The sequence below is a fragment of the Camelus ferus genome, chromosome 9 (genome assembly GCF_009834535.1).
Source record: "Camelus ferus isolate YT-003-E chromosome 9, BCGSAC_Cfer_1.0, whole genome shotgun sequence".
Taxonomy (NCBI): domain Eukaryota; kingdom Metazoa; phylum Chordata; class Mammalia; order Artiodactyla; family Camelidae; genus Camelus; species Camelus ferus.
In genome coordinates, this window is record NC_045704.1 from 61852986 (window position 1) to 61879228 (window position 26243).

A 26243-nucleotide genomic window follows, 5' to 3' on the forward strand; every position below is an offset into this window, starting at 1 on the left:
CAATAAGCTATAACAGTGACTTTTGGAGGTTGTTAATTTACCTTTCAAAATGCACTTTGTTAAACTGTTGCTAAAAATTTGTTTTTCTTTTCTAAGTACACACTAGTTTTTAGTGATATAAATTGTGAGAAAGAGCTGGATTGAGATGAAAGATTTTCAGTACATTAAGTTAAAAATTTAAATGTTAAAAGTGAATGAGTAATCACAGAATTGTTCATCTGTGATCAGTAACTGGCATCAATCTGTAATTCTGTAACATAGTGTCTGAAGTGCCCTCCACGTGTTTTCTGTATGTGACACCATTTGCTTTCTCCTCTGGCTAGCACCCTGTCAAAATGTGGCCATGCTGTGGTTGCCACACTGTATCCATTCACCTGGCAGCATACCTACATCCCAGTCCTGCCAGCATCTATGATCGACATTGTGTGCTCACCTACTCCATTCCTTATTGGAATCCTGTCTTGCTCCTTACCGCAGCTCTGGGACCTACCCATTGAAGAGGTGAGATAGGGGAAACCAGTACCTGTGGGAAAGATTGGAGCACTGATAAATGAAAACAAGTGGTCTGTAAGAATGATGGATATGTCAGTAATTAACAATAATATTTAATTATTATTCTTAATATATTATGCTCTCATATTTTTGTATGAGAAAAATTCTATACTTCATTTGAATCCAAAGTGGTATCTCACAGTATTGAACCATGGGCTAATTCTTGTGTTATTCTAAAGGGTAGGTCTTTTTTAAAATCATACACAAAAATTACTCTGGGTTAATTTAAAAGATTTTTTCAAATATAACATACATATAGGTAAGTGCCAAAAACAAACTGTGCAGCTCAGTGAATTGTCACAAAATGCTTGCTTATGTAACCAACTTTGGAATAGAATGGAATACAGCAATGGAAACAGAAGTCCTCCGCGTGCCTTCTTCTAATCACTGTTCCCTTCCCCACCCCCTACAAAAGGAAACCACTATCTTGACTTTTATGGTGCTCACTTTCTTATTTTTCTTTATAGTTTTATGTCCTAGGCAGGTATCCCTAAATAATATAGTTCAGTTTTGCCTGGTTTTAAGATTGATATAGACTCATACAGTACTTACATATTTTTGTCTTTTTTTTTTTTTTTTGGCTTCTTTTGAGCAGCGTTAAATCTATAAGATTCATCCATATTGATGAGTTTAACAGTAGTTTGATCATTCTAATTGTGTATAGTTTTCTTATTCATTCTACAGTTGATGGACATTTGAGTGGTTTCCAGTTTGGGGTTATTATGAATAATGCTGCTATAAATACTGTTATCCATGACCCTTGGTACATATGTTCATGCAGTTTTATGGGTATACACTTGGAAATGGAATAGCTGGGTCATAAGCTAAATGTATCTTCAACTTTAGTAAGTAAAGTCAAGCTTTTCCAAAGTAGTGGTGCTAAGTTAAGCAATATGAGAGTTCCTGTTGCTCCACATCCTCGTCAGCACTTGTCACCATCAGTTCGTGTGATTTAGCCTGTCAGGTAAATGTGTAGTTACTTTCTCATTGTGGTTTAATTGGCATTCCTTGATTATGGTTGAGGGTGAGCATCTTTCTTTATGTTCACTGGCCATTTGATTATCATCTTTTATAAAATGTATTGTCTGTCCTTCTATTGAACTGTTTACCTTTATTGATTTGTAAGAAGCATTTTTATAGTCTGGATGCCAAGCCCTTTTGTGGCTTGCTTTTCCATTCTCCAAAATGGTATTTTTTTTTAATACACAAACGTTCTTAATTTTAATGAGGGTCAGAATTATCAGTCTTTGGTTAGTATTTGTGTGTGTGTGTGTGCTGCTTAAATTTTTGTTTATATTAACTTTACAGATATATATATATATATACACACACCACATCTTTACCTGTTCATCCATTGATGGGTACTTAGGTTGCTTCCATATCATGGCTGTTGTTAATAATGCTGCATTGAACATGGGGGTGCAGATATCGCTTTAAGATAGTGATTTTGTTTCCTGTGGATATATGCCCAGAAGTAGGATTGCTGAATCATATGCTAGTTGTATTTTTAATTTTTTGAGGAACCTCTTTACTGTTTTCCATGGTGGCTGAACCCAATTTACATGCTCATCAACAGTGCACAATAGTTCCCTCTTCTCTACATTCTTGCCAGTATTTTTTATCTCTTGTCTTTTGATAATAGCTGTTCTAACAGGTGATATCTTATTATGATTTTGATTTGTATTTCCTTGATGCTGAGCACCTTTTCATGTGCCTGTTGGCCAGTTGTATGTCTTCTATGGAGAAATGTCTATTCAGTTCCTCTGCTTATTTTTTAATCAGATTGTTTGTTTGTTTTGCTTTTGAGTTGCATGAGTTCTTTATATATTTGGTGTATCAACCCCTTATCCAATATATGAATTACAAATATTTTCTCCCATTCTGTAGTTTTCCTGTATATTTTATTGATGGTATGCTTTGCTGTGCAGAAGGTTTTTAGTTTGATGTAATCCCACTTGTTTATTTTTGTTTTTGTTTTTGGTGTCAAATCTAAAAAAAATCATTACCAAGACTAAAGTAGAGATGCCACCTCCTATGTTTTCTTCTAGGAGTTTTATGATTTCAGTTCTTAAATTGTTAATCCATTTTCAGTTGATTTTTGTATATAGTGTAAGATAGGGATCCAGTTTCATTTGGCTGTCCAATTTTCTTAGCACCATTTATTGAAGAGACTGTCCTTTCCCCATTGTATATTTTTGGCTCCTTTGTCAAAAATTGACTATGTGTGGGTTTATTTCTGGACTCTCTGTTCTGTTCCATTGATCTGTGTGTCTGCTTTTTATGCCAGTACCATACTGTTTTGATCACCATAGCTTTGTAACATAGTTTGAAATCATGAAATGTGTTGGCCTCCAGCTTTGTACTTCTTTCTCAAGATTTATGTGGGTGTTTGGGCTCTTTTGTGGTTCCATAGAAATTTTAGGATTATTCTATTTCTGTGAAAAATGCCATTGGAATTTTGATAGGGATTGCATTGAATCTATAGATTGCTTTGGGTAGTTTAGACATTTAAACAATATTAATTCTTCCAATCTATGAACATGGAATATATTTCCATTTATTTGTATATTGTTCAGTTTCTTTCATTAGTGTCATAGTTTTTCAGGATGGATATCTTTTACCTCCTTATTTAAATTTATTCCTAGGTATTTTATTCTTTTTGATGCATTTGAAAGTGGGATTGTTTTCTTAATTTTTTTTTTAGACACTTCATTGTTGGTGTACAGAAACACAACTTATTTTTGTAGTAACCTTTTTTTTTTACTTAATATTATAAAAATTCCTAAACATGTAAAAATAAACAAAAGAGTAAAATAAATCCAATCATCCTACTTCAATACTTCTAAAGTTTGAGCGGGCCAATCTTCACTTTTACCTCTCTCTCATAGTATTTTGAAGCATATCCTGACATAATTTCATCTCTAAATATTGTAATATGAATCCCTATAATATAAGGGCATTTTTAATATAATTGCAATACCATTATCACACCTAAACAACTCCTTAATATCAGCAAAAGTCAGTATGCAGATCTCTAATTATTTCATAAGTTCTTAATAGTTTTAATTAGGTCCCAGATAAAGTCCATGCATTGAATTTTGTTGGTAAGTTTTTTAGTCTCTTTTAATCTAGGTGTGCCCGCCATCATTTTTTTTTTTCACTTGCAATTATTTTTCTTACTCACATTGATGAGTTAACTTTTAAATGGGCTGAAACTTTAAGTTAACATATAAAAATGTTGAATCACTATGTTATATAACTGAAATTAATATACTTCAATTTTTAAAAAAAGAAATAAACCAAAAAAACTTCAATTTTGTTTAAAACTATTGCATGAAAGAATCAAAACACTGTTTCTGATCTAGCAGTGCCTAATGTGTTTCTCTGTGAATATCTCTGGTTTAACTTGCCTGGCTCCTTTATTCCATAGGTGCTGATAGTCGATCTCTGTGCAGACAAGTTCTTACAGGAGGTAAGTGACAAAAGAGGTGGTTACATAATGTTTAGGGATAATTGGCCAGAAAATATGTGAAAGTACTTAGAGAAGATGACTCAGGCGAGACTTTTAGTTCCTGCACATACTTTACTTGACACTATGGCCAATCATACAAGATGGACCTGAAATTTTTGGCTTGAGTGTATACCTGTCTATCCCAAAGAAGGAAGGAGGAAACAGACTGAACATCATTCTCAAAAGAGGTAACCCTCCCTTCAAGTCTAGATGGGTTGATGTATAAGCCTCTAATTTAATTATATTTAACAAGCGTTCAGCACCAATTATTTCTAGATATTCTGTTAGTCAGTCAGAAACTTAAGGTGAGTAAGACAGTTTGAGCCCAAAGGCCTTATAGTTTAACAGGGATGGGGAGCAGATATATCCATAAGTGGTATATATCTTAAATATATCCATGGTATATATCTTAGAAGTGGTATAATAGAAATTTATACAAGATACAGTAGGGGCAGAAAAGAAGCTGTCACTTATTCTGTGTTTTGTGGAAAAGTGCCAGAAAATTTTAACATTGTTTAGTTTATTGAATACAATATTAAATCCTTTACGTTTGGTGAACTGCACATAGCAGAAGCTCCAGCCTGGCCTTCGTGGACTTCTGTGCTCTTGGGACTTCTGTGCTCTTGCCAGCACCACCTTGACCCCAGTTATCTAGGCATGAAAGGGTGCAGACAGCACGGACTTCCTTCGCCTCGCCAGCTAGTCACTAGGTTCTGTCACCACTTCCCTCTCTCCATCCATCCTACTTCAAATGCAGCTTTCCTGCCACCTAAGCTCATCTCTCCACCTGTCTGAGTGATGGAAACCATGGCCATGTTTAGTGAGCAAAGCTCACAAAAGCAAAAAATTGTTTATTTTTTTTAAGTATAGTGCCTAATGTGGGAAAGGAAGCTTCAGATTGACTCAGAATTTATGCAAAGCCACTTGTGGAATTTTGGGGACTTAACTAGTGCATATTTGAGACTTTCTCTCTCAAAGCTCATGAAAGTTTCAATTTCTTCTCTTCAGGTATCTGATGAGGATGAAATTCTACCACCTAAACTTCAAGCTGCCTTGACGCAGATTTTGGAAGAACGAGATGAAATCTTGGCTCAGGAGCAGAATTGTTCACAAGGTATGAGACAAGAGGTCTGTGGATTTAAGGTTAAGGTAGTAAATATTTACTAAATGTCCAGCACCCTGCCAAAGCATATACACAAGTAGTATGAAATTGCCCGTGCCTTGACAGGCTTATCATCAGCTTCCCTGATCACCCTCAGATGTGCCAAGCCCCCTTCTATTTCAGGACTTGTGCACTTGCTCAGTTCATTTATGAAATACTGTTCCCCAGATATCCACATGGCTTCTGGTCTTTGTTCTTGCAAATCCATGTTCAAATGTCACTTTCTCAGTGAGGCTTTCTTTCCTGACTGTCCTGATTAAAATTGTCCCCATTCCCTTAGCACTTCCTGTCCTCCTCCCTGACCTTATTTTCCCCCATGGCTTTTATCACTATCTGGTGTGCTAGGCAATTCCATGAGAGCAGTGACTGTCTATTTCCTATCTCCAATACTTTAAACATCATTCAATAAATAGTATTCAGTGAGTATTTGTTGAGTAAGTGGATGAATAATATTTATTGGGTGGCTTACTCTGTACCAGGCATTGTCTTAAACACTTAGCATACATCTTATTTCATCCTTGTGATATGTTTATGAAGCAGGTATTGTTATTTAATCCCCATTTTACAGATGAGTACACTAAGGCTATTTACTCATGAGAAACATTAGGGAAGGAGCGGAATTAGAGGAGTAATTAAAATTTCAGTTTTGGATATTAAGTTTGAGAAACCTATTAGATGTTTAGTACCTAGAAGACATTTAACTGGAGATGTCAAGTAGGTGTTTATATGCGTGAATTTGGTGTTGAGAGGAGAGATTTGGGCTAGAGACATACATTTAAAAGTTGCTTTTTTAAAGCTGTGGGACCAGAGAGAGAACTCTATAGAGTGAGTAGAGGTAGAAAATTTAGAAGATTTAAGGATTGAGCCCTGGGTTGGGAATAGTGTGTTTAGATTCCCAACTTCTGGAAGTTGGGAAGAGGAGAAGGATCCGGGAAAGGGGACTAAGACAAGCAGCAAGTGAAGTGGGTGAAAAACCAGGAGTGTAGTATTGTGAAAGCTGAGTGAAGAAAGTATTTCATGAAGAAAAGAATAAATGGTTATGTTTAATGCTGCAAAGAGGTCAAGTAAGTTGAAGACTAAGAATTGACCAGTGTATTTGACAATGGGAAGGGCTCTGGAGACCTTGGTAACAGCAGATTCAGCAAAATGATTGGAAGAAGGCAAAATTGGGGAAGGTTCAAGAGAGAATTAGAATGACATTCAGCTTTTTGTAAAATTTTAATGGAAGTGCAGAGGGCCAGAATAGTTAAGACACTGCTGAAAAAGAACAAGGTTGAAGGACTTGCCGTACAAAATATTAAGATTAACTATAAAATCATAGTAATTAAGATCATTTGGTTTCAGTACAGAAATAAACAAATGGAGCAATGAAAGTGGAAAGAATACAGAATACACGTGCATAAGGAAACCTGATTTATGTCAGAACCAGCACTGCTCGTCAGTGGGAAAAGAATGAACCATTCAATAAACAATTCCAGGGCAACTGGTTTTCCATAGGAAAAGAAATGAATGTGGATCTATACCTCATATTATACACAGAATTAGCTCAAATGAATTAAAGACTTAAATGTTAAAACTAAAACATTTAAAATGTCTAGAAAAGAATAGAAGAAAATATTTTATGTTTTGGGACAGTAATGGATTTATTTTTATTTTTATTTTTTTAATCAAAACTATTTAGCTTTTGACTTTTTAAATTTATTTATGTGTTTATTTTTATTTTGTTTTTCTGGAGGGGAAGGTAATTAGGTTTGTTTATTTTAATGGAGGTACTGGGGCTTGAACCTGAGACCTCGTGCATGCTAAACATGCCCTCTACCACTGAGCTATATCCTTCCCCTCCTGGATTTCTTAAATGTGGTTCAAAGAGCACAAACCATAATGAATAAGACTGATTAATTTGACTATGTTAAGTTTTTGAAATTTCTGTTCATCAAGGGACACCATGGAAAAGGAATTAAAAAACCAGGTACAAACTAGATGAAGACATTTTTAATAAATAGAACTAACAAAGGAAGAGTATCTGGAATTTAGTTTTAAAAATTACTATAATTCAAAACTAGAATGATGAATAACCCAGTAGAAAAACTGGGGAAGATATGAACACTCATTTTATAGAAGAGGAAATATGAAAGGCCAATAAATATATGAAGAGATATACAACCCAGTCAAAATCAGGGAAATGTAAATTAAAACCACAATGAGATATCATTTTATACCCACCATATTGGCAAAACTTTTTAAGTCTGACAGTATCAAGTGTTGGTAAGAATGTGTAAATTAGTTCAGCCCCTTTGGAAAAATAATTTGGCACCATCTAGTTGAGTTAAAGGTATACATATCCCACAACCCAACAAGTCCATTTTTAGATACATACCCAGGAGAAACTCTTGGACATGATAACTAGGAAAGAAGTATGATAATTTTTGTAGTAGTATTGTATGTGATAACAAAAATGAAAAACAACCTAAACATTCATTGATAGGAGAATATAGCATTAAAAAAATAATCCGAAAGACACATATTGAATAAAACAGTAAGTTGCAGGAGAATCTAATGTTCAAAGATGGACAAAACCTAACAATATGTTGTTGGGGTTGCATGTGCATAGCAAAACTATAATGTAAAGCAAATGATATACACAAAATTCCAAATAATGGTCACCCTCTATTGAAAAGTAGGGGAAGAACACCACGGAGAGGGCATCACACAAGGAACTTTGGAAATACATGTGATGTTCTGTTTTAAGCTTTGTGGTAGGCACTTGTGTGGTCATTTCACTGCTGACCTGATGAATATCCATACATGTAAAGGAATATGTAAAGTAAATACATTAAAACGGAAACAAAGATTGTAGTCAGAGACTCAGCAGCAATGTACAATTTTGAAATAAAGTCTTTCCTTCTCTCCATCTTCCTCAAAAAAAAAAAAACGGAAACAAAGAATGGAAGATAAATTATAGGAAAGCATAATTTTTAAAAGAAAGGGAATTAGATGTAAGAAAATGGGCACAACAGTTATAAACAACTCTTTCAAGAAACTTTTTGCTGCTAAATCGAGGTGAATGGGACAGTAACTGGAGGGGGTGGGAGTCTGGGGCAGAAGTGTTGACGATAAAAGCAGTGATGGACCATGGATTCTCAGCTGCAGAAGGGAAGAGATGAGAAGGAAGTCTGTTGAACAAAATATTTTAAAAAATCAGAATTGGAATGAAAATGTAACGTTGGAAGAGACCTTAGAAAGTTGCCTAATCAGCCACCTCATTGCACAGATATGGAAAGAGAGGCCACAAGAGGTAAAGCAAGTTGCCCGCTATTATATAGCTGCTGCATGGTAGAAATCTGATTAAACGGAGGTCCCAGATTCCCAGTCAGCCCATGGGAAAGAGCAAGAGCCATTGTGAAGGGAAAAAAAAATACTATTTGGATATGGAAGGAAAAGGACAAGTCTAAGTTGAACCTGAGGTTTGAGCCTGGAACCTGGAAGGCAACATACTGTTGTATATTATAGTGGTTAAGAATCACCTGACTTGGGAATCCTGCAGCTTCTCCACTGCACTAGATGAGATGACCCTGGAGAATGTCTTTGATTTGAGCCTCAGTTCCTCTGCTGGAAAAGGGAAATAATACTACCTACCTCACTGGATTATTATGTTTGTTAAAGCACTTAATTCAGTGCCTGACATAGCTAAAGCACTCAATAATTATTGTTTATTATGGAATAATCATGGTGGAATATGAAATAGGAAAGTTGAGAAAGAACCTGATTTGGTGAGAAATATAATGAATTAGGTTTTTAACATGTATTGTTTATTTATTTGATTCATAGTCTACCAATTTCCCAAAAGGACCTGAGGTATGGCGACATTTAGACAAAATAGAATTTAAGTGCTATCAGGACAGCCAAATGATGCCCACACATAGGTAGCCTGAAGATGTAGAAGGTGGATTTTGGTGGAATATCAGGGCTGGAGATCTGAGGTTGAGAATTACCAACATACAAAGCCAGCTCACTATGCCAGTTAGCCATTTAAAGAAGGGAATGTTGAAGAGAAGGGGTCTGAAGGCCATGTTCAGGAAGAGGAAGAAGAGGCAACACAAAACAAATGTTTAGTCATAAAGGCAAGACAGAATCAGGACATCAGGAGAGCATAAAGTTGTGGGACACATGAGGAATGAGGAGGAGGTTAGCACAAAAGCAGCATATAGTTTAAAGGAGATAAAAATAAGAGCAGATTAAACTGCGCTGGTTCTCACTAGTGTGCTTTGAAAAAGCAGTTACAGTGAATTCACAGATGTGCAAGGCAGAGTATGCGGAGGAAGAAAATGAAGGTAAGGATACAAGCCGTTTGCTTTTTGCAGGTCATGAAGAGTGCAAGAAAGCTAAGAATGAGAATCCCTGTGCTTATTCCCTGTCGCGTAATCTGTGATTTCCTGGGTGTCACTTTCATAACCAGAGCTAATGTCCCTATAAACACAAAACTTAGGGGATTTTTTTCTTTTTTTCTTTCATTTTGCAGAAGTTGTGACACTCAACTCTCTGGTGTCCGAAGCATTTGTCAGGTTTTTTGTGGAGCTGGTAGGACATTATTCTTTGAGCATGACTGTCACTGAGCGTGGGGAGCGTGTGTTCCAAAGGGAGCCATTCCGTAAATCCCACACCTCCCGTAGTGTGCGGCACTTCCTGGACCTCTTCATGGAAACTCAGATGTTTGCAGGGTTCGTCCAGGACCGAGAGCTTCGAAAAAGTGGGGTGAAAGGTCAGTTTTATCATAAAGTTCTCCCTCTGTATTTAGTGAGCACTTGAAAGATTTGGCAATAAATATAAGCAAAATCAGCAGAAAGCTTCAAGGGCTCAAAATCTAAGTTGTTTATTATGTGAAATATTCATTTTGTAATATTGTTTTGGTTATGGAAGTACATTTGTAGTGAGAACAGAGTTTTATTTGATTTTCAGTCTTGAATACATGACAGTTTCACCAACCTGAGTTTTCCTTGTAGGTTTGTTTGAGGTCCGGGCCCTCCAGTATTTGGAAACAATTCCTGAGTCTGAGCCCAGTGGGGTGAACAGAATTTTGCGGAGCCTTGGTGAGTTGCTGTGTCTTCCTGTTAGTTAAAAAACACTTCTGCAGTAAGCATGCCTCATCACGAAAAGCTTTATAATCAGATCAACAGTGTAACCTCAAGTAGGGGGACCAGAAACCATGACCCTAGTTCCAAAGTGTTTTGGATGGAAAGAAGTCTCTCTCTCAAAAGTTAGAATTCTCCATCAGAGTCGTCCATGGGGCTGTTTTCCTCAGATGAAGCTCCCTTATGATATAAGAATTTTGCGTCTCATGATTATTAATCTTTTCTAGGCCTCATCCCTGGAAGAATCTTACAAAAACTGGACCTTTTCCCAGAAAAATATACTTAGAGCATAGAAACAAATTTTGCACATAATTTTAGGGTGTTCATGACCCCACTGAAGCCCATCCATGCACTCCAGATTAAAAATACCTGGTTTAGAGGGCATCTGAGGCAAAAGAGGATTACCTGCAAGTCTCTAATTTTATATTTCTTAAGGAAACACAGTTGTTTATGTTTTTCAATTATAGTAAACTTTTAATTATCCAGTATGATATGGGAGAACAGTGGCATGATAGCCCAAAACAATGAAGAAACGATATTCTGTGGTATTTATATTGATCTTTGAAATATATGCCCCTAATTAAAATTAGCCCATATCCTTTGGGCTATTATTTTATCTTTATACCATGATGTTAGATTAGATTAGTGGTTCTCAGCTCTGACTGCAATATTATAATCCCTGGGAAGCTTAAATGAAAATCCATACCTCCTCAGCCCCCCTACCCAGACCCACACCGGGCTCCAAGAAATCTCTAGGAAGCAGGATAAGTGATTTTAACCTACAGACAGGATCGAAAACCACAGGATTAGATGATGTATGAGTTCTCTTCTGCCTCTGCAATTAGACATCTGGGATTTCATGTGTGTGTTCTGTTTTGTTTTGTTTGGTGGTTAAACACATCAACTGATAGCTTGAGATGGCAGCTTACTCCTGGGCTGTTCTGAATGACTGGGTTGTTAATCCCTTGCCTCAAATAATTTACAATAAATAAAATGGACTAATGAGTTCATTCTACTTTTTTCTCCCTTTAGGAAGTAAGATGAAATTTCTGCAGAAGAAATGAAATATTTGATCGACTGCCTTCATCTCAAAAAGAAGAAAAAGTGCCAAAGAAACTTTTTCCAAGAGTCAGGATGCCCTCAAGTATTCCACAAAATCTTGAAAGTTGAAAGGTTACAGAGTGGGTCAGGTTCTTGGAGGAGGATTCTCCTGTTGCTGCTGTAGTAATCACTGGAGAATTGTTGGGAGTAGTCTGGAACCAATGCTCTCTTTACTCTGCCTCCAGATTCTTTTTTAAGCGGCCTTTTCTTTTTGATTCTTGGGCTCATTCTTTGTGTTTTGTGCTTAGTTTATGAAGGCACTGATCTTTTACAAGAGAAAGACTTAGTATTGCATTTAAAAAAAAAAACAGCTCAAAGATGAGCACAGTGAGAAAAGTGCTGTATTTAAGGTACTAGGGAGGCATGAAAGAAGTGGGAAACACTATCCCTTCACACAAAATTCTCATCACTGAAATACCACGGTAGCTTTAAACCTATGGACTGTTCGAACTGAGCTAAGGAATATACTCATCATATAGCTTTTTTTTGTTTGTTTGTTTTTGTTTTTTTGGGTCTAGTGTTCTGTCTAGGGGAATCTCACTTCTGTGGAAGCCCTACTGATTAGCACTGTTATTGAGTAACTTATAAAAGTAGACAGATTGCAGCTCCTCCACATTGTGTGGCACTGGGTAACTTGTCCCTCACGTGTCAACATTAAACTTTGTGGAATTATAGCTAATAGGAAAATGTCCTTTAAGGGCATGAGAACTACCTTCTTTTTTAGTGTCCACCATGTGCCATGAATGGTACATATGTTTATGTCATCTTACTCAGTCTTTAAATCAAGTTTATGAGATATTTGCTTCTCCATTTTACTAATGAGGAAAATGGAATTCAAAGAGGTTAAATAACTTGCCCAACTGAAGGCAGGACTATTAGTTCATGAACACAGAGAAAGTTGGTTATTCCTATAGATAGCAGTTTGAACTCTGTAGGATTATAGCTATTGAAAATTTTTTTTAAAGTTTAAGTGTACCAGAGCCGACCTTCAGCTGAGGATAAGGGACTTCAAACTACAGGTGTCTAGATGAGACTTTTTTTGGTTTCCCTAGAAATGTTGGACTTTTTGCTGTAATTAAGTTGAACTCAGAATATGGACATTTCCTGGGCACACACCACACAATCACCACAACCCTTCACATCTAAAGTAGTAGTAGTGATTAAAAAGAGGTATTTGTCAGCAGTGGTGTAATTTTCATTGATAAATGTTATAGCAAGTGTCAGTTTTTCTACTCCTGCTGATGATTTTAACCGGCATTAAAAAATTTTATTCAAACTTAAAGCTTTGTAAGTTGTATTATGATACAACTTATTAACTTGTGCAGTATTATCATTACAGCTCATTCAGGTGTGCATGAATGAATCTGAACCATCTAAGATGGGTGAGGTATAATGTAATTTTTATAGATGGGGTCCCGAAAATAGAACTGAGCCTATGTGTTTAAAAAAAGAAAAATGTTTATTAAGCAGCCTTGCCAAGTGGGGCTCTTACCAGACATCTCCTCATTTGGTTTCTTCTGACACTCCAACCCTGACGGAATAATTAGTAACTGGGAAATCGAGTGTTTATAAAATGGGGGTAGGAGGTGTTATTTTGGTGGATCCGCACCATTCCTCTGTCAAGAGACCTTTGCTTCAGCGGTGGGGGCCTTATTTTATCCCTGCAATCTGAAGCTGCTTCCTTAAGTCTGTTTTATTTTGTTTTTGTGAAGTATTACAAAATCTGGACATGTTTGTAAAATAATTGCTCAAGATTTGTATAAAATGTTGTTTACAGATCTTTTCATGAATAAACACAAAAAATTCCACGGAGCTCTTGGAGAAGTTAAATAAAACTACTTAAGATGTAAAGATCTTTTATTTCACGTAAATCTATAGCTAGCACGTTTATCTAACGGTAGGTTAAAAGATAATCGACCCTAGACTAACCAAGCTTTAGTAACCATGGCCAGCATTTCCAGACAAAGCCAGGGTCTAGATTTGCCCACCGGGCATGGTATATAGTCCTACTACCTTATCTGGTGTCTCCTTGCTTTGTCAAAGGGAGCTGGAAGCCGGCGACCAGAGACACTGCAGCGGCAGTGATAGCAGAAGTGATTGGAGGCAAGGAAGGGAGCTGGTCTACTCCAGGAAGTACTAAAGGCAGATGACTGGGTTTTATACATGCCCTGAAGGCAAAACGACAGTATTAGTAAAAGATGGGGTTAGTGGACAGTTACCAGTTTCGCCCGGCGGGGAAATAAGGTTCTTTTTGTTATGCAGATTCTAAACTTCTCCAATTTTTGTTTTGTTTTGTTTTTGGGGGGTGGGTAATAAAGCTTCCCAATTTTAACTGGAGCCTGGCGTCCACTCTTAGAGCTTTTGAAAAAACTGCACTTACTCAATGCCAAGATTCTTGGGGCGCCGAGAACGAAGACGAGTGGGGATACAGCAAGGAAGTGCAAAGCGAGATAAGTTTAAGGGAAGAAAGTGGAAGGCTGGGGGAGTAAAGCCGAGGTGGGAAACTTGTGTCTTTCTCCCCGCCAAAGCCTGCAGCCAGTTCCCTCCGAAAGGATTCCCTCCAAGATACCCGCGTCCTAGAGGAGATCAAAGTCTCAGCTCCTCTCCAAATTGCTGCCAGTCGGAGGCAAAAAGTGGAGCAAACGGCGACAGGAAATTGAGACGTTCCGCTGACTCTGGGAAACCACGACGTGACGTCACGTCCGACCAAAACAAAATGGCCGCGCAATTCCTAGCCGGGCGAGCACGCCCTCAGAATTAACAACTGAGCACGCGCCAAAGCTAATACGCAGGCGACGTGATCACGTTAATGTCAGGCGCAGGCCTATTTAAGTGAGCCTGAGCCTGCGCAGACTCAGAAGACGCAGGCGGACCTGAGAATGGCGGGCACCGGTTTGGTGGCTGGAGAGGTTGTGGTGGATGCGCTGCCGTATTTTGACCAGGGTTATGAAGCTCCTGGTGTTCGAGAAGCGGTGAGTTCAGGGTGTTTGTGTAACTGACTCAGCGCTCGCTAGTCCTTAGTGCCGGAAGAACGGCCTTAAAATTTGCTCCACCGTCCCTGGCCCCTCTGGTCTCGTTTTCAGGCTGCGGCGCTGGTGGAGGAGGAAACTCGCAGATACCGACCTACTAAGAACTACCTGAGCTACCTGACAGCCCCAGATTATTCCGCTTTCGAAGTAAGTGTGATGTTTTGAGCCCAGCGTGTGAACCAGGATCCTGTGAATCTTTGTTTTGGATTGAGAGCCTTAGCCACGTAAATGTAAATTTTAAATTTTAGCTTTAACTGTTGCTTGCTTAGCTACTACTTACCGTGTTGTATGGGTATTGTCGGTCAATTGCAAATAGCTACATAGATAGCCTTCTCCAGGGTTCTTATTCTGAGACCCACAGAGGACTTTCTGGGACTCTTCGAACTAATAACAATACGAAAATTAGTGTTAACCTTTTTCCGAGATAGGTTCATCGCGAAAATTCTCAAATGGATCCTCCTCTCTCTAAGGTGTATTGTGAAACAAGTGATACCGGCTTTTTTAGTATGTATAAGCCTAATTACCTAAGCTTGTGAGAACCACTGGAGGGCGGCCTTTGTATCAAAGCCTAAATATTTACTGAATGTTTATGAGTGACTGAGGACAAACCATAACCTAAGTAATAAATACTATTTAAATATTTAGCCTAGAATGCACACAAAGTACTACTTAGGGTCTAATCAGCTAAATGAAATTTAAAATGTTATTTCTAAATTAGCGGATTGTTTTAGGCATTTTAGTACATACATGTTCCGGTTTCTTCCCCTTTACAGGTAACCATTTATCTATGAAAGATTTCTGTTATTCAAACGCAGTATTTCTGCGGAAATAACATGAAAAAAAATTGGTTAAGTTTTAAAGTAGGAGGGAGATGTTTCTATGCTATGCTGTTTTCCTATGCTTTTTCTAAATGTTATTACCCAAATATAGATATTACCGCATTAAGAACTAAGTACAGTACTGAGTCCTTATTAGCTTGATTTCAGAAATTTCAGATAACAGCATTCAGCCACAAACTTTTAAATACTTGAACCAGTTTTCTTTTTAGCTTTCTTAAATACAACCTATGCTTCCTATCTTTATAATTAGAATACTGATTTTTTAACCTCTTAATAGTAGGAGCTAATGGTGTACTGGGCTGGCTATCTCTGTCATAAAAACAGCCCTATGAGCTATGTAACTGTATGTTTATTAGTCCAATTTTTCAGATGGGAAAACTGCAGCTTAGAGAGGCTGACTGTTTTGCCCAAGACCTTAACTACTCTTCAAACTGTCTTTGAAACTGCCTTTCCATTAATTCACTTAACTGTTACTGATGATCGATTCTATTTGGGTTATTTGGCAACAGATAGGCAGGTTCATACTTAACAGAGCTTACATTGTAGAGTGTGGAGACAGACAAATCAGAAAGTACCAGATTATCAAACTATACAGAGAATTCAAGTAGTAATGTGATATAGAGTGACTGGGTGACTCCTTTAGATGGGATGGTTGAGGAAGACCTATGGAAGCAAAGATGCGGATGCTCCATGAGCAGGAATCTTTTTTGTCTCCTTCACCACTGTTCATCTTAAAGCAGTATCTGGCACGTAATAGGCACCCATCTATTTGAATAGATAGATTCAAATTTATCATCTAAATGTATGAAGAGATTCTAAAGCAGTTTTGTGTAATGGATGCTTACTCTGCCATTCATATGACTTAGCCCTGTGAGTGTTGGCTCAGTCTTTGGAGAGTTAAAATTCCAGATCTGTCACTTACTTGCCATATGAGTTAGGTAAGGGCTCTGATGTTACATGGCTCAAGATTGCTTGTACTGTATTTTTATAGTTTCTCTCTTATCTAATTGTTAGTTGTTACAGTTTATCTGTCACTGTGCATAGCCTTCTAACTAAAATGCCTCAGTTTTCTGCAGGAAATTAAATGACCGTATTTTCTTAGAGCTGTGTGTAACTCAGCAAAAATCCTCCCCAAAAAGAAATGCTTAATGCAGAACTTTGAAACATGGAATGTGGGCTTCTGGAAGGCCTTTTTTGCTTATTCTTTCATCTAAATGGAATAGGTTATTGACCAAAACATCAGACCTAAAGGGATGGAGCTATACCACATTTTTATGAAAACAGAAAAATTGTTAGAGCAGAAAGCAGAACTAGTTCCTTTTGTTCCTCCCCCTATTTTCCATTCTTTGCAAAGAGTAAAGTGTGAAAAGAGCAACCGAGACCAAAAAGAAAGCATAGGTTCAGGCTCATAGCTCTAAAGAAAATTATTTTATGTCCAAGTCCTCTCTTCACTTTCCCCCAGTGAGTACCTACCTCCGTGGTTCTCAGCACTGGCTTCATTTTACAATCAACTGGTGAGTTAAAAACAAAAGTTATAATCATCTCCTCGTGGGCTTAGGGGAGAGGAGTGAGATGTGGCTGGTATTGGACTTGTTTTTGAAGCTCCCATCTGATTCTAAATGTGCTGCTGGGACTGAGAACCACTGATGGGACTGAGAACCACTGATCTAGGATTAATCCTTTTCTCTGTGGGCCCCTTTACATATGAAGGGTGTGTGTTCCTGTGCCTTCTCCAGATTCTAGAGAGCATTTAACTCAGAGAAGACTTGGAAGGGAAATGATCCGTCATAATGGATAATAATAAAGTATAAATTCTTAAGTAGGTTAGATTCTTTATTTGGTGGTTATTAATTTCAGTATGTTGATATGATTTTGGAAATAATTCTTTCTCTAATTTATTCATTAGACTGACATAATGAGAAATGAATTTGAAAGATTGGCTGCTCGACAACCAATTGAATTGCTCAGTATGAAACGGTAAGTCCTTTCTGGGCTCAGTTGGGCTCAAATCATTGTTTACTTTCATTTTAATTTATTAGTAAAATTGCTGTAGTCGTGTTAAAATGAATGTGGAAAATAAAAAATTAGTGTTATTTATTTATGTTTTTTCATATAATAGTGGTTCATTTAATCCTGTGTTAATGTTCAAAAGTATTCTTTGCACCAAAAATGCAGAATATTTTAAAATCCAACAACAGGGGGATGGTAAATTGTAATGAAGTTCAGGTTTAAGAATTCCCAAGGAAATGTTCTTGATTAGACATGTAGTGCTTCAGTCTTGGGGGGTGGAGGGGAGCAGATGATTAGCTTTATTTATTTAATGGAGGTTCCAGGGATAGAACTCAGGACCTCGTACATGCTAAGCATGCAATCTGCCACTGATCTATACCCTCCCCCTCAGTGCTTCACTCTTAAACAGGCAACATTAGTAAACTCAGTATGCCTGCATAGTTTTACTTCGGTTCTACCAGCTCCCTTCCCATTACCACTTTACTACAAAACTGTTTCTCCTTCCTCAGGGAAAAAAATCAAAACACCCTTGTTACTTGCTCTAAAATGGAGAATTGAGTTGCTTTACATCTGAGGTCCTTTTCAGCTCTGGGTAACTGAAATTATGAGAACCACTAAGTAACCTGTCAGAACAGGGAGGGCCACATGAACCTTAGGGTTATCTTCTCAGCATATATGCAGATTATAAGAGGGATTTGAGTCTATAGAACCAGAGGACCAGATTTCTTCTTTTCTCGTGCTCTGTTTCCAAATGATAAAGGCAGGAAGACTTCCAGAACTACTGAGTTCTCCCATTTGCAGGTGCTTCTGCTCTAAAGATTTTCATGATAGTAACTCCTTTATGACTACATTTCAAACCCATAAGTAGATCATGATTCATTAAGCAGCAAATTGTGAGGTAAGTTTGGGAAATACCAGAATGCATTGCATATAAAGGTAACTGTTGTCTTATGAAACTTCTGTTCAGCTATGTGTATTGGATCACAGTGTAAAATATTTCTTGCTGTGGGTTATGGTTAGAAGTTCCAAAAATGTTATATTTATGATGCATGTATAAAGCTTGCTTTTTTGTTTTTTAAACAAATGGTTTAACACTTCTTAATCCCAGTTGCACATCCCTCAATTTTTCATAGGAATAATTTATAGTTTTTAAGGGATCTAGTAAAAATAACAAAATGAAAATCAAAAGTTAGTTTGTAGTAACTCAGTAGTGATGCTAAGTCTTATTTGTAAATTGATTGTTTCATAGGATTAAATAGGTGTGTTATTATTGTAAAGTCTGCATCTTATATTCGGTCTTCTGTCGTTTTTACAGTGCTCATAGACTCTTGAGGCATTCTGTTGGGAGGAGAGAGAAAGGTTTGGAGGAATATGTGGCTTTATTTCACTGTTGTTTAATTTCAGATATGAACTTCCGGCCCCTTCCTCGGGTCAGAAAAATGACATTACTGCATGGCAAGAGTGTGTAAACAATTCTATGGCCCAGTTAGAGCATCAAGCGGTTCGAATTGAGAACCTGGAACTAATGTCACAGCATGGATGCAATGCCTGGAAAGTATATAATGAGTAAGAAGCTTTCTTTTTTAAACCCATCCCACCTATATAGTCTTGCTATTTTTATTTTTTATGTGGAAAATAGGGTAGGGCAAGTGAGATAAAACTGGGACAATGTCCTAGAATGACAACCCATATGAAAGGCCGCTGCCTTGAGACTCATCTCACAGTTTTGAGAATACTAAGGGAACCTAAACCATCCTAACACATTAGTTGTATAATATTGCGATGATGAGTTCTGAGGTCTGATTTACAAGTCACAACTTGGTAGAATGTAATCCTTAATGTGGGGAGTTGCTTATATAATCAGCTCTCATTAGTTGCATGTTCTGCTTTATAAAGTGGCCCTTGAATGCTGAATTAGCAAATACAGTACCATTTCTCCTGGGAGAAATAAGTCCATATGTATATGTACACATCTTATCTAGGTTTTAATCTTTAATCCTTTAAAACAAATCATCCTGGCAGATTCTGTTTTCTTTATTTTAGTTTTAAAAAAAGACTTCAGAAGTGTTAAGTGACTTGCCAGAGTTGAAAATTAAACTCCATCCTTTGCTCATCCTTGTATGAGACCGTGAAACAAGAAGGCAGAGTGTCTCCTTGTTCTGCTCCAGCTGAAATGTGCATGTCCAGCAACTCAGGTTTTTTGCTCCTCTGAGCATGTACATGAATGATTGCAAAACACTTCAAGTATTGATTTTGGGGTTACAAATAAGTTTGAGTGAGTAGGCAAATTCACAAGTACATAATCTGCAAATAATGAGAATTAGCTGTAAGTAGAGAATTAACACCAGAAACAAAGTGCCAAAATAAGCCACTGAACTCGTATTTCTGTTCCATGTGACTAGGCTAAACTTCAGGCTTTGTTATCATTTAGGGTTCAATTTCCTATTTGAAGAATTTGGTGGTTAGATGATCTCCATGGCCTCCATGGGTAAAACTGTTTTTAGGGCATCATTCCTGAGACAGTAAAGCAAAATCATAAAGTGATAAATACCCTTTCTCAAGTTTTCAGAATCATGTTTGAATTTCTGTGGCCACATAAGGACCTGGGAGCAATATCCAGAATTTGGGAAATGACAGAACAAAAAATTCAGTTAATATTGTGAATATGTTACAAGAGAAATAAAGGAAAAAAGGAGTGGGGTGGTTAAGAAATTTAAGAGAGCAAATCAAAAAAATCTGTATTTCATAAAGTGGAAGAACGTGATCTTTGTCCTCAAGAAGCTTTATCTAGTTGAGGAGGCAGCATAGTCTGCGAGATAACCAGTAGTTCATTTTTGGCAGGACGAGGGCAAGTGCTGCATTGCGTGCTGTGGTCTGTAAACTACAGAGACCCAAAGAAGGGATGTTAAGGATTAGGGTCATTATAGAAGGGTGGGATTTGTTTTGTTTTGTTTCGTTTTAATTGAAGTATAGTTGATCTACAATATTGTGTTAGCTTCACTTATATAACATGGTGATTCAGTATTTTTGCAGATAGTACTGTATTATAGGTTATTGCAGGATAACGGATATAATCCCCTGTGCTATACATTATATCCTTGTTACTTGTCTGTTTTATATATAGTAGTGTGTATCTGTTAATCCCATACCCCTAATTTGTCCCCCCTCACCACGTTTTGTAACTGTAAGTTTATTTTCTAGATCTGTGAGTTTGTTTCTGTTTTGCATACACATTCATTTGTATTGAATCCATACATAAGTGATAATCAGACAATATTTCTGTCTCTCTGATTTTTTTCACTAAGTGTAATCTCTAGGGCCAGCCACCTTGCTGCATATGGCAGTATTTCCTTTTTTATGGCTGAGTAATATTTGTGTGTGTGTGTGTGGTGTGTGTGTGTAATCCAGTCATCTGTTGATGGACACTTGGGTTGCTTCTGTATCTTGGCTATTGTAAATAGTGCTGCTGTAAACATTGGGGTGCATGTATCTTTTCAAATTAGAGTTTCCTCCAGGTAGATGCCCAGGAGTGGGATTGCTGGAGGTGCCTAGTTTTTTGAGGGACCTCCATACTGTTTTCCACAGTGGCTGTACCAGTTTACATTCCCAACAGTGTACAAGAGTTCTAAAAAAAAAGCATGAGATTTGGACGCTTAGAGGAGAGTGAGAACATTCCAGGAATGGAGGAAAACATAGATGTGGGGGGGGGGGCATTAAATTATAGAGAACGTTGCCTTCAGCTTGACCTAGAAACCTTTAATAGTATTCTCTTACCTGCAAGGTAAAGTCTAGACTATTTGATATGACATTCAAAGCAAAAGGCTGTACCTCAGTTACAGACTTTCACTCCAGCCAGACTATCCTCTCTCTGGTGATTATCATAAACCCTGCTCCAAGCCTTTACTCATGCCTTGCCTCCTCCTGGAATACCTTTAACTATTCTACCCAAATTCAACTTATTGAAGTCCCAACTCTAATCTGCTTCATTGTCTTCCCTGACTGAACTTCTGCCTCTGGTACTCTCTCCCTCTTCTGAGTAACTACACAAACTATTATGCACATCAGTTGTTTTCCATTTAATCACGTAACACTTTACAGTGTTGGCCATTCCCCTGAGTAAATTCTGTCTCCTCCAAACCCAACAGATGCTTCTCCAGAGGTGGTGTACTATATCTTCTCAAAGTAAATTTTCTCTCCTCATGAAAAGATTTGAGGGTGTCAAAGCTAGGCAGAAATCTTTTAGCTCTAAGTAGGTCTTGGTGCAGGACTGCTAGAATATATATATATATATATATATAAAATTAATTAGGAGAGGATTCTGTACTTGAAAATGAAGGGAAACCTTCAAAGTCAGACCCCACTTTTACAGATAAGCAGATTTAGCCCCAGTAATATCAAGTGACTCATCCAAGGACACATAACTATTTAGGGCAGAGCAGGGACTAGAACCCAAACCTCTGACTTCCATAATTCAGTGCTGTAAGTTTCAGCATTCAGAGTACTTGAGGAGGGACCTGTATGCTTAAGAGGGAGGATGAAAGAAGGGAGAAGGCAACAAATAAACTGGGCGTTCAGGATGAGGTAATTCAGAGGAAAGCTCCCTGTCAATGGTCAGAGGTCAGGAATGGAGTACTAAGCTTTTATTGTCCTCAGCATGGAGTGATTGTTGAAGTCGAGGAAAGTGGGATGAAGTGAAGGAAAGCCTGCAGAGGCACAGCTGTTTGAAGACTGAATATCCAGAGAATTGCAGTTAGTTATAGAAGATCAGTCAGTAGAGATAGAGTAACTCAGGAGGACAACAGAAAATTTGAGTCACGAAAGCCAGGAAACAATACTGAATCTAGAGCAAGAGCATAGTGTGGCCAATGTGAAATGAACTCTAAGGTGATTCTCTGCTGCCTTAAGAGGACATTGATACAATATGTGAATTGTATCTCAATAAAGCTGTTACTTAGGGAAAGAGGGAGAGAGATTGAACTCTACCCTTGAATCACTTCTCTAATAATAATAGTCACATGGAACTCTGTACTGCTCAACTTCTCCCCTCTGCTAGTTAGAGCCAGCTTGGACCAGCATCTGAATCTGTGGCCTTCCACAACAGTTTTTTTTCTTCTCTGTAGTTAGCAGTAGACAGGAGGGGTGAATGACAAGATAAATGTAGATAAAGAGATAAAAAGCTAAAAGAGGGTTTAAATGTGTATGCTCATCAGATATTTTCCATCTTCTCTATGAAAACAAGTAATAACAGTTTAAGAAGTGATATAAGTACACAAAATCACAGTATCATTAAATGGCTGGCACTCAAGAGTTTAAAAGTCCTGAAGGAGAAATCACTTCTGACACTTAGCCATGTTACTTTGACCAAGTAACTTACTCTTTCTAAGTTTTGTGTCCTAATATATGAAATAGGGATAACCATACCTACCTCAAAGAATTCTTGTGAGAATTACATTAGCTAGTATTATAGAGTGTCAAACATGGTGTTTGGCATGGAGACCTCAGTAAATACTAACTATTTTTAGCAGAAAAACTTGACCTTTTATGAACTAGATGGTTCACTTTTAGTTGGTACTATTTGAACTTAATGTACATTAATCTGATTTTCCTCTTTTCCTTCCTTAGGAATCTAGTTCATATGATTGAACACGCACAGAAGGAGCTCCAGAAGTTAAGGTAAATTGTCTTTCTTCTTATTTTAGAATAAAGTTTATTTGAATCCTTAATAAAATGAGAAGAAGAAAGAACCAACGGACTATAGTCTTACAACAGTAGAGAGCTGATAATCCACTCTTTGTCCAGTATTTAGTGTTGGGTTTGCGCTACCTGAGTGGAGGAGAAATAGACCTGAGGTCTAAAAACATCTCTGCTGGGTCATTTGCAGTTTGCAAGTCTGCAGACATTGAAAAGTCACTTTTAGAAGGGAAAACAATTGTTGAATAATATGTATAATCTTATTTATGTAAAAAAAAAAAACTAATCTCTACATGCACATACACATATAGGAAAGAATATGGAAGGATACCCACCAAAAACTGAATAAAAGTTAACAGGGAAAAGGAGAAGCACACGGAAGGAGGGATTTTCGATTTTTAATCTGTGTGTGTCTGTTTGATTCTCCACAGTGAGCATGAAATTTGTAATTGAAAAGTAATTCGAAGAAAATTAATTACTGGAATTAGTCTATGACTACTATATTATCTATTCTCAAGGAATTAAAGAAGGGTTACATAAATTACAGATTTTTGTGCTAATTTTAGCCTTACATTAAAATATAGATGGGTTGTATAAACCATTTTTTTTTTACAGGAAACATATTCAAGATTTAAACTGGCAGCGAAAGAACATGCAACTCACAGCTGGATCTAAATTAAGAGAAATGGAATCAACGTGAGTACCTATAATTCCATCATCTTTTAAATTGTTTAGCACGTTTTAACATCAAGATTCAACAATGTGATTCAAACAGCGTTCAAATGGGATGCCACAAGTGTTGAAGAAATGCTGTTTTCTGAATCCCACTCTTGACTGCCTCTAGGTCTTTCTGAAGCATGGGCGTGGAAGGAAATGAGAGAGTTACAAACAGAAACTGAACCACTGCTAATTGATTCTGGTCTTAGATCACCCTTTTTCTGTCCAGTTTTTCTGCTCTGAATAGGATTCTACCTATATCCTCCTTTTAAAACGAAAAAAAATTTATTTTTTAACCCTTGCAGGAGGGAGATTTCATACTTTCTTTATAATTTGCCTTGTCTCAGGGTTGTTTTCCTCTGTTTATACATTTTGTTTTTAAATTTGTTCTTCATATACTCAAATAAGTTTATACAAATCTCTGAAAACGATCATGAGTTTTGTATCATTTCTTTTTTGATTTGCCCTTTCCCTAACCTCCCTCCCTCCATCACCCACATCATTCTCCTTGTTCCACCTTCCTGTCCCCCTCCAAGTCCCCAGTGTTATCAGTTATGTATCTTTCCACACTGTTCTTTCAAACTTATTTCTTCTACATGGACTTCTGTCTACATGAGTGTTTCTTTTCATTTGTCCTGGAGATTTTTTTCTGAGGGAAAGAGAAGGCTCCTTGAATCTATGGAATTTTTTCTAACAGTTGTAGGAATTTCTTCATCATTTTTCTCTAACTACTGCCTCTGCCCTATTTTCTCTTCTTCTCTCTTAGCCCAATTAAATACCAACTTCAATCACTTTTCTTATCTCTTCAGCTTTTTCTTATTTGCTTTTTTTAATTAAACTTTTTATTTTGAGGTAATTGTAGTAGGTTCATGTGCAATTTTAAGAAATTGTAATACAGAGAGGTCCCGTGTACCCTTTACTCATTTTCCCCCCAATTGTGCCTCAGTTTTTGAAAATGGAAAGTTAATAGTGAAGGTTAGTGTTATGACCCTGGATGAAAATGTGTATACTATAAAAAACCTTGTGAGAGAAATGTTATGTCAAGTATTTTTCCCCCTTTTTTTCTTTTCTAGTTGGGTATCCCTGGTCAGTAAGAATTATGAGATTGAAAGGACTATTGTACAATTAGAAAATGAACTGTTTCAAATGAAGCAGCAGCATGGAGAGGCAAACAAAGAAAACATACGGCAAGACTTCTGAAAGACTTGATCTGGTGAGTAGAAAGGAAGGTGTGTTGGACTTTCACAGAAGATCAGGCATCTGAAGAAACAAGTCTTAAGGAAATCATCAGTGATAAATAAGTACTTAGAAATCATAGAATGTGAACTGTAACATTCTATTTGTACATTTTAGCAAAATAAAAAATTTCAATACAGTGGGTTTTTTGGTTTTGTTTTTACCATTAAGAAAAAAAAACTTCAGACTTTCAAAATAAGTATGACTTTAGAATAAAGTTATATTCATAGAATTAATTTTGAACCACCAGGACCATATTTTGTACCCAGGAGATCTTTATTGAAAGTTTTCAACATGTACAAGAAGTTGGAAACTTTTGGTTTATAAGTATTTCAAATAAAGAGGTAGTTCTAAACAGATTCTGGATTACCAAACAATACTAAAGAAATACAGTGGCTCCATGTATGTTATCTGTGATCATCATTATCATAGGCTTATGACACATAAGGCTTAGGATGTGCTGAGCACTGTTCTAAGCACTTTAGATAGATGAACTAAATTTACGTGAATATAATTTGATCTTCACAAAAACCCATGGGAGTAGGTACTGTTGTGTCCATGCATGGACTGTAACAGGTGCTAATTAAATAATTTGCCGAAGTTGTATTAGCTAGAAAATGTCATCCAGATTTTGAACACAGTAGTCTAGCACCATGGTGTGTTCTTACCCCTCTACTTGTAAGGAATTAAAAAGTGTAAAGGATTCCTGCTCAATTCAGAAAAAATACTTGGAACATATCAAAGGATAAGTAATCTTCATGTACAAAGACCTTTTACAAATCACTGAGATGTGAACTACCAGGAAAAAAGAGATGTTTAGCATTAATACAAATTAAACGTAAAACTTTTTAAACCTATTATGTTGATAATTGTGAGTGCTTTTTTTTTTTAAGATATAATTGACAATATTATGGCTCAATGCTTTTGAAGGTACATGTTTTCCTGAAGGAAACCAGATTACAGAATAATGTGTATAATATCCCATTTATGATTTTTTTAAAAATTGTCTTCAATTTTTGTAAGTTACTCTTTAAAATAAAGTGACTGGGAAATGAATATGAGATATACTGGAAGTGACAGATCTTTAGCCTTAGAAGTTCAGTGGTCTTGAGCAGTTGACTGCTCAATTACAGAGGACAGTAAATTAGAGAAAAGTATGAAGCACTTAGGAAACATTGTCAAAAAAGGTATAGTGATGAAGTTTAAAATCTTTCAAGATTTAGAATCAGCATCCAACATGCATCACAATGGTCTAAACCCTGGGGA

At 37.0% G+C, this 26243-nt stretch overlaps 2 protein-coding genes and 1 long non-coding RNA gene across 6 annotated transcripts in view; 2 read left to right on the forward strand and 1 right to left on the reverse strand.

The window, feature by feature from the left end:
• DENND2C (DENN domain containing 2C) overlaps positions 1-13306 on the forward strand; it is a 69451-nt gene extending 56145 nt beyond the window's left edge. The window contains exons 14-19 of the mRNA XM_032486984.1: positions 324-501; positions 3983-4024; positions 5072-5177; positions 9745-9984; positions 10226-10312; positions 11387-13306. Of these exons, the coding sequence (XP_032342875.1) occupies positions 324-501; positions 3983-4024; positions 5072-5177; positions 9745-9984; positions 10226-10312; positions 11387-11418 (685 nt within the window). The 3' untranslated portion in view covers positions 11419-13306. The remainder of the gene's footprint in view (positions 1-323; positions 502-3982; positions 4025-5071; positions 5178-9744; positions 9985-10225; positions 10313-11386) is intronic.
• LOC116665865 lies at positions 443-14068 on the reverse strand. Its single transcript, XR_004322615.1, has 3 exons — positions 13836-14068; positions 10209-10330; positions 443-523 (listed from the first exon to the last, which is right to left on the reverse strand). It is a non-coding gene; the product is annotated as an uncharacterized LOC116665865 (long non-coding RNA).
• The window catches only part of BCAS2 (BCAS2 pre-mRNA processing factor), a 28885-nt gene continuing 16710 nt past the window's right edge, over positions 14069-26243 (forward strand). For 3 of the 4 annotated variants that reach the window (XR_004322613.1, XM_014566415.2, XM_014566416.2), the window contains exons 1-7: positions 14069-14427; positions 14539-14631; positions 17230-17300; positions 18738-18899; positions 22956-23006; positions 23640-23720; positions 24815-24954. Coding sequence is in view for 3 of the 4 variants with exons in the window: in XM_014566415.2 (XP_014421901.1) it covers positions 14335-14427; positions 14539-14631; positions 17230-17300; positions 18738-18899; positions 22956-23006; positions 23640-23720; positions 24815-24941 (678 nt within the window). In the remaining variant the exon portion in view is untranslated. Of the gene's footprint in view, positions 14428-14538; positions 14632-17229; positions 17301-18737; positions 18900-22955; positions 23007-23639; positions 23721-24814; positions 25120-26243 lie in introns of those variants that run through there. The other variant, XM_006193154.3, reaches the window with a different exon arrangement.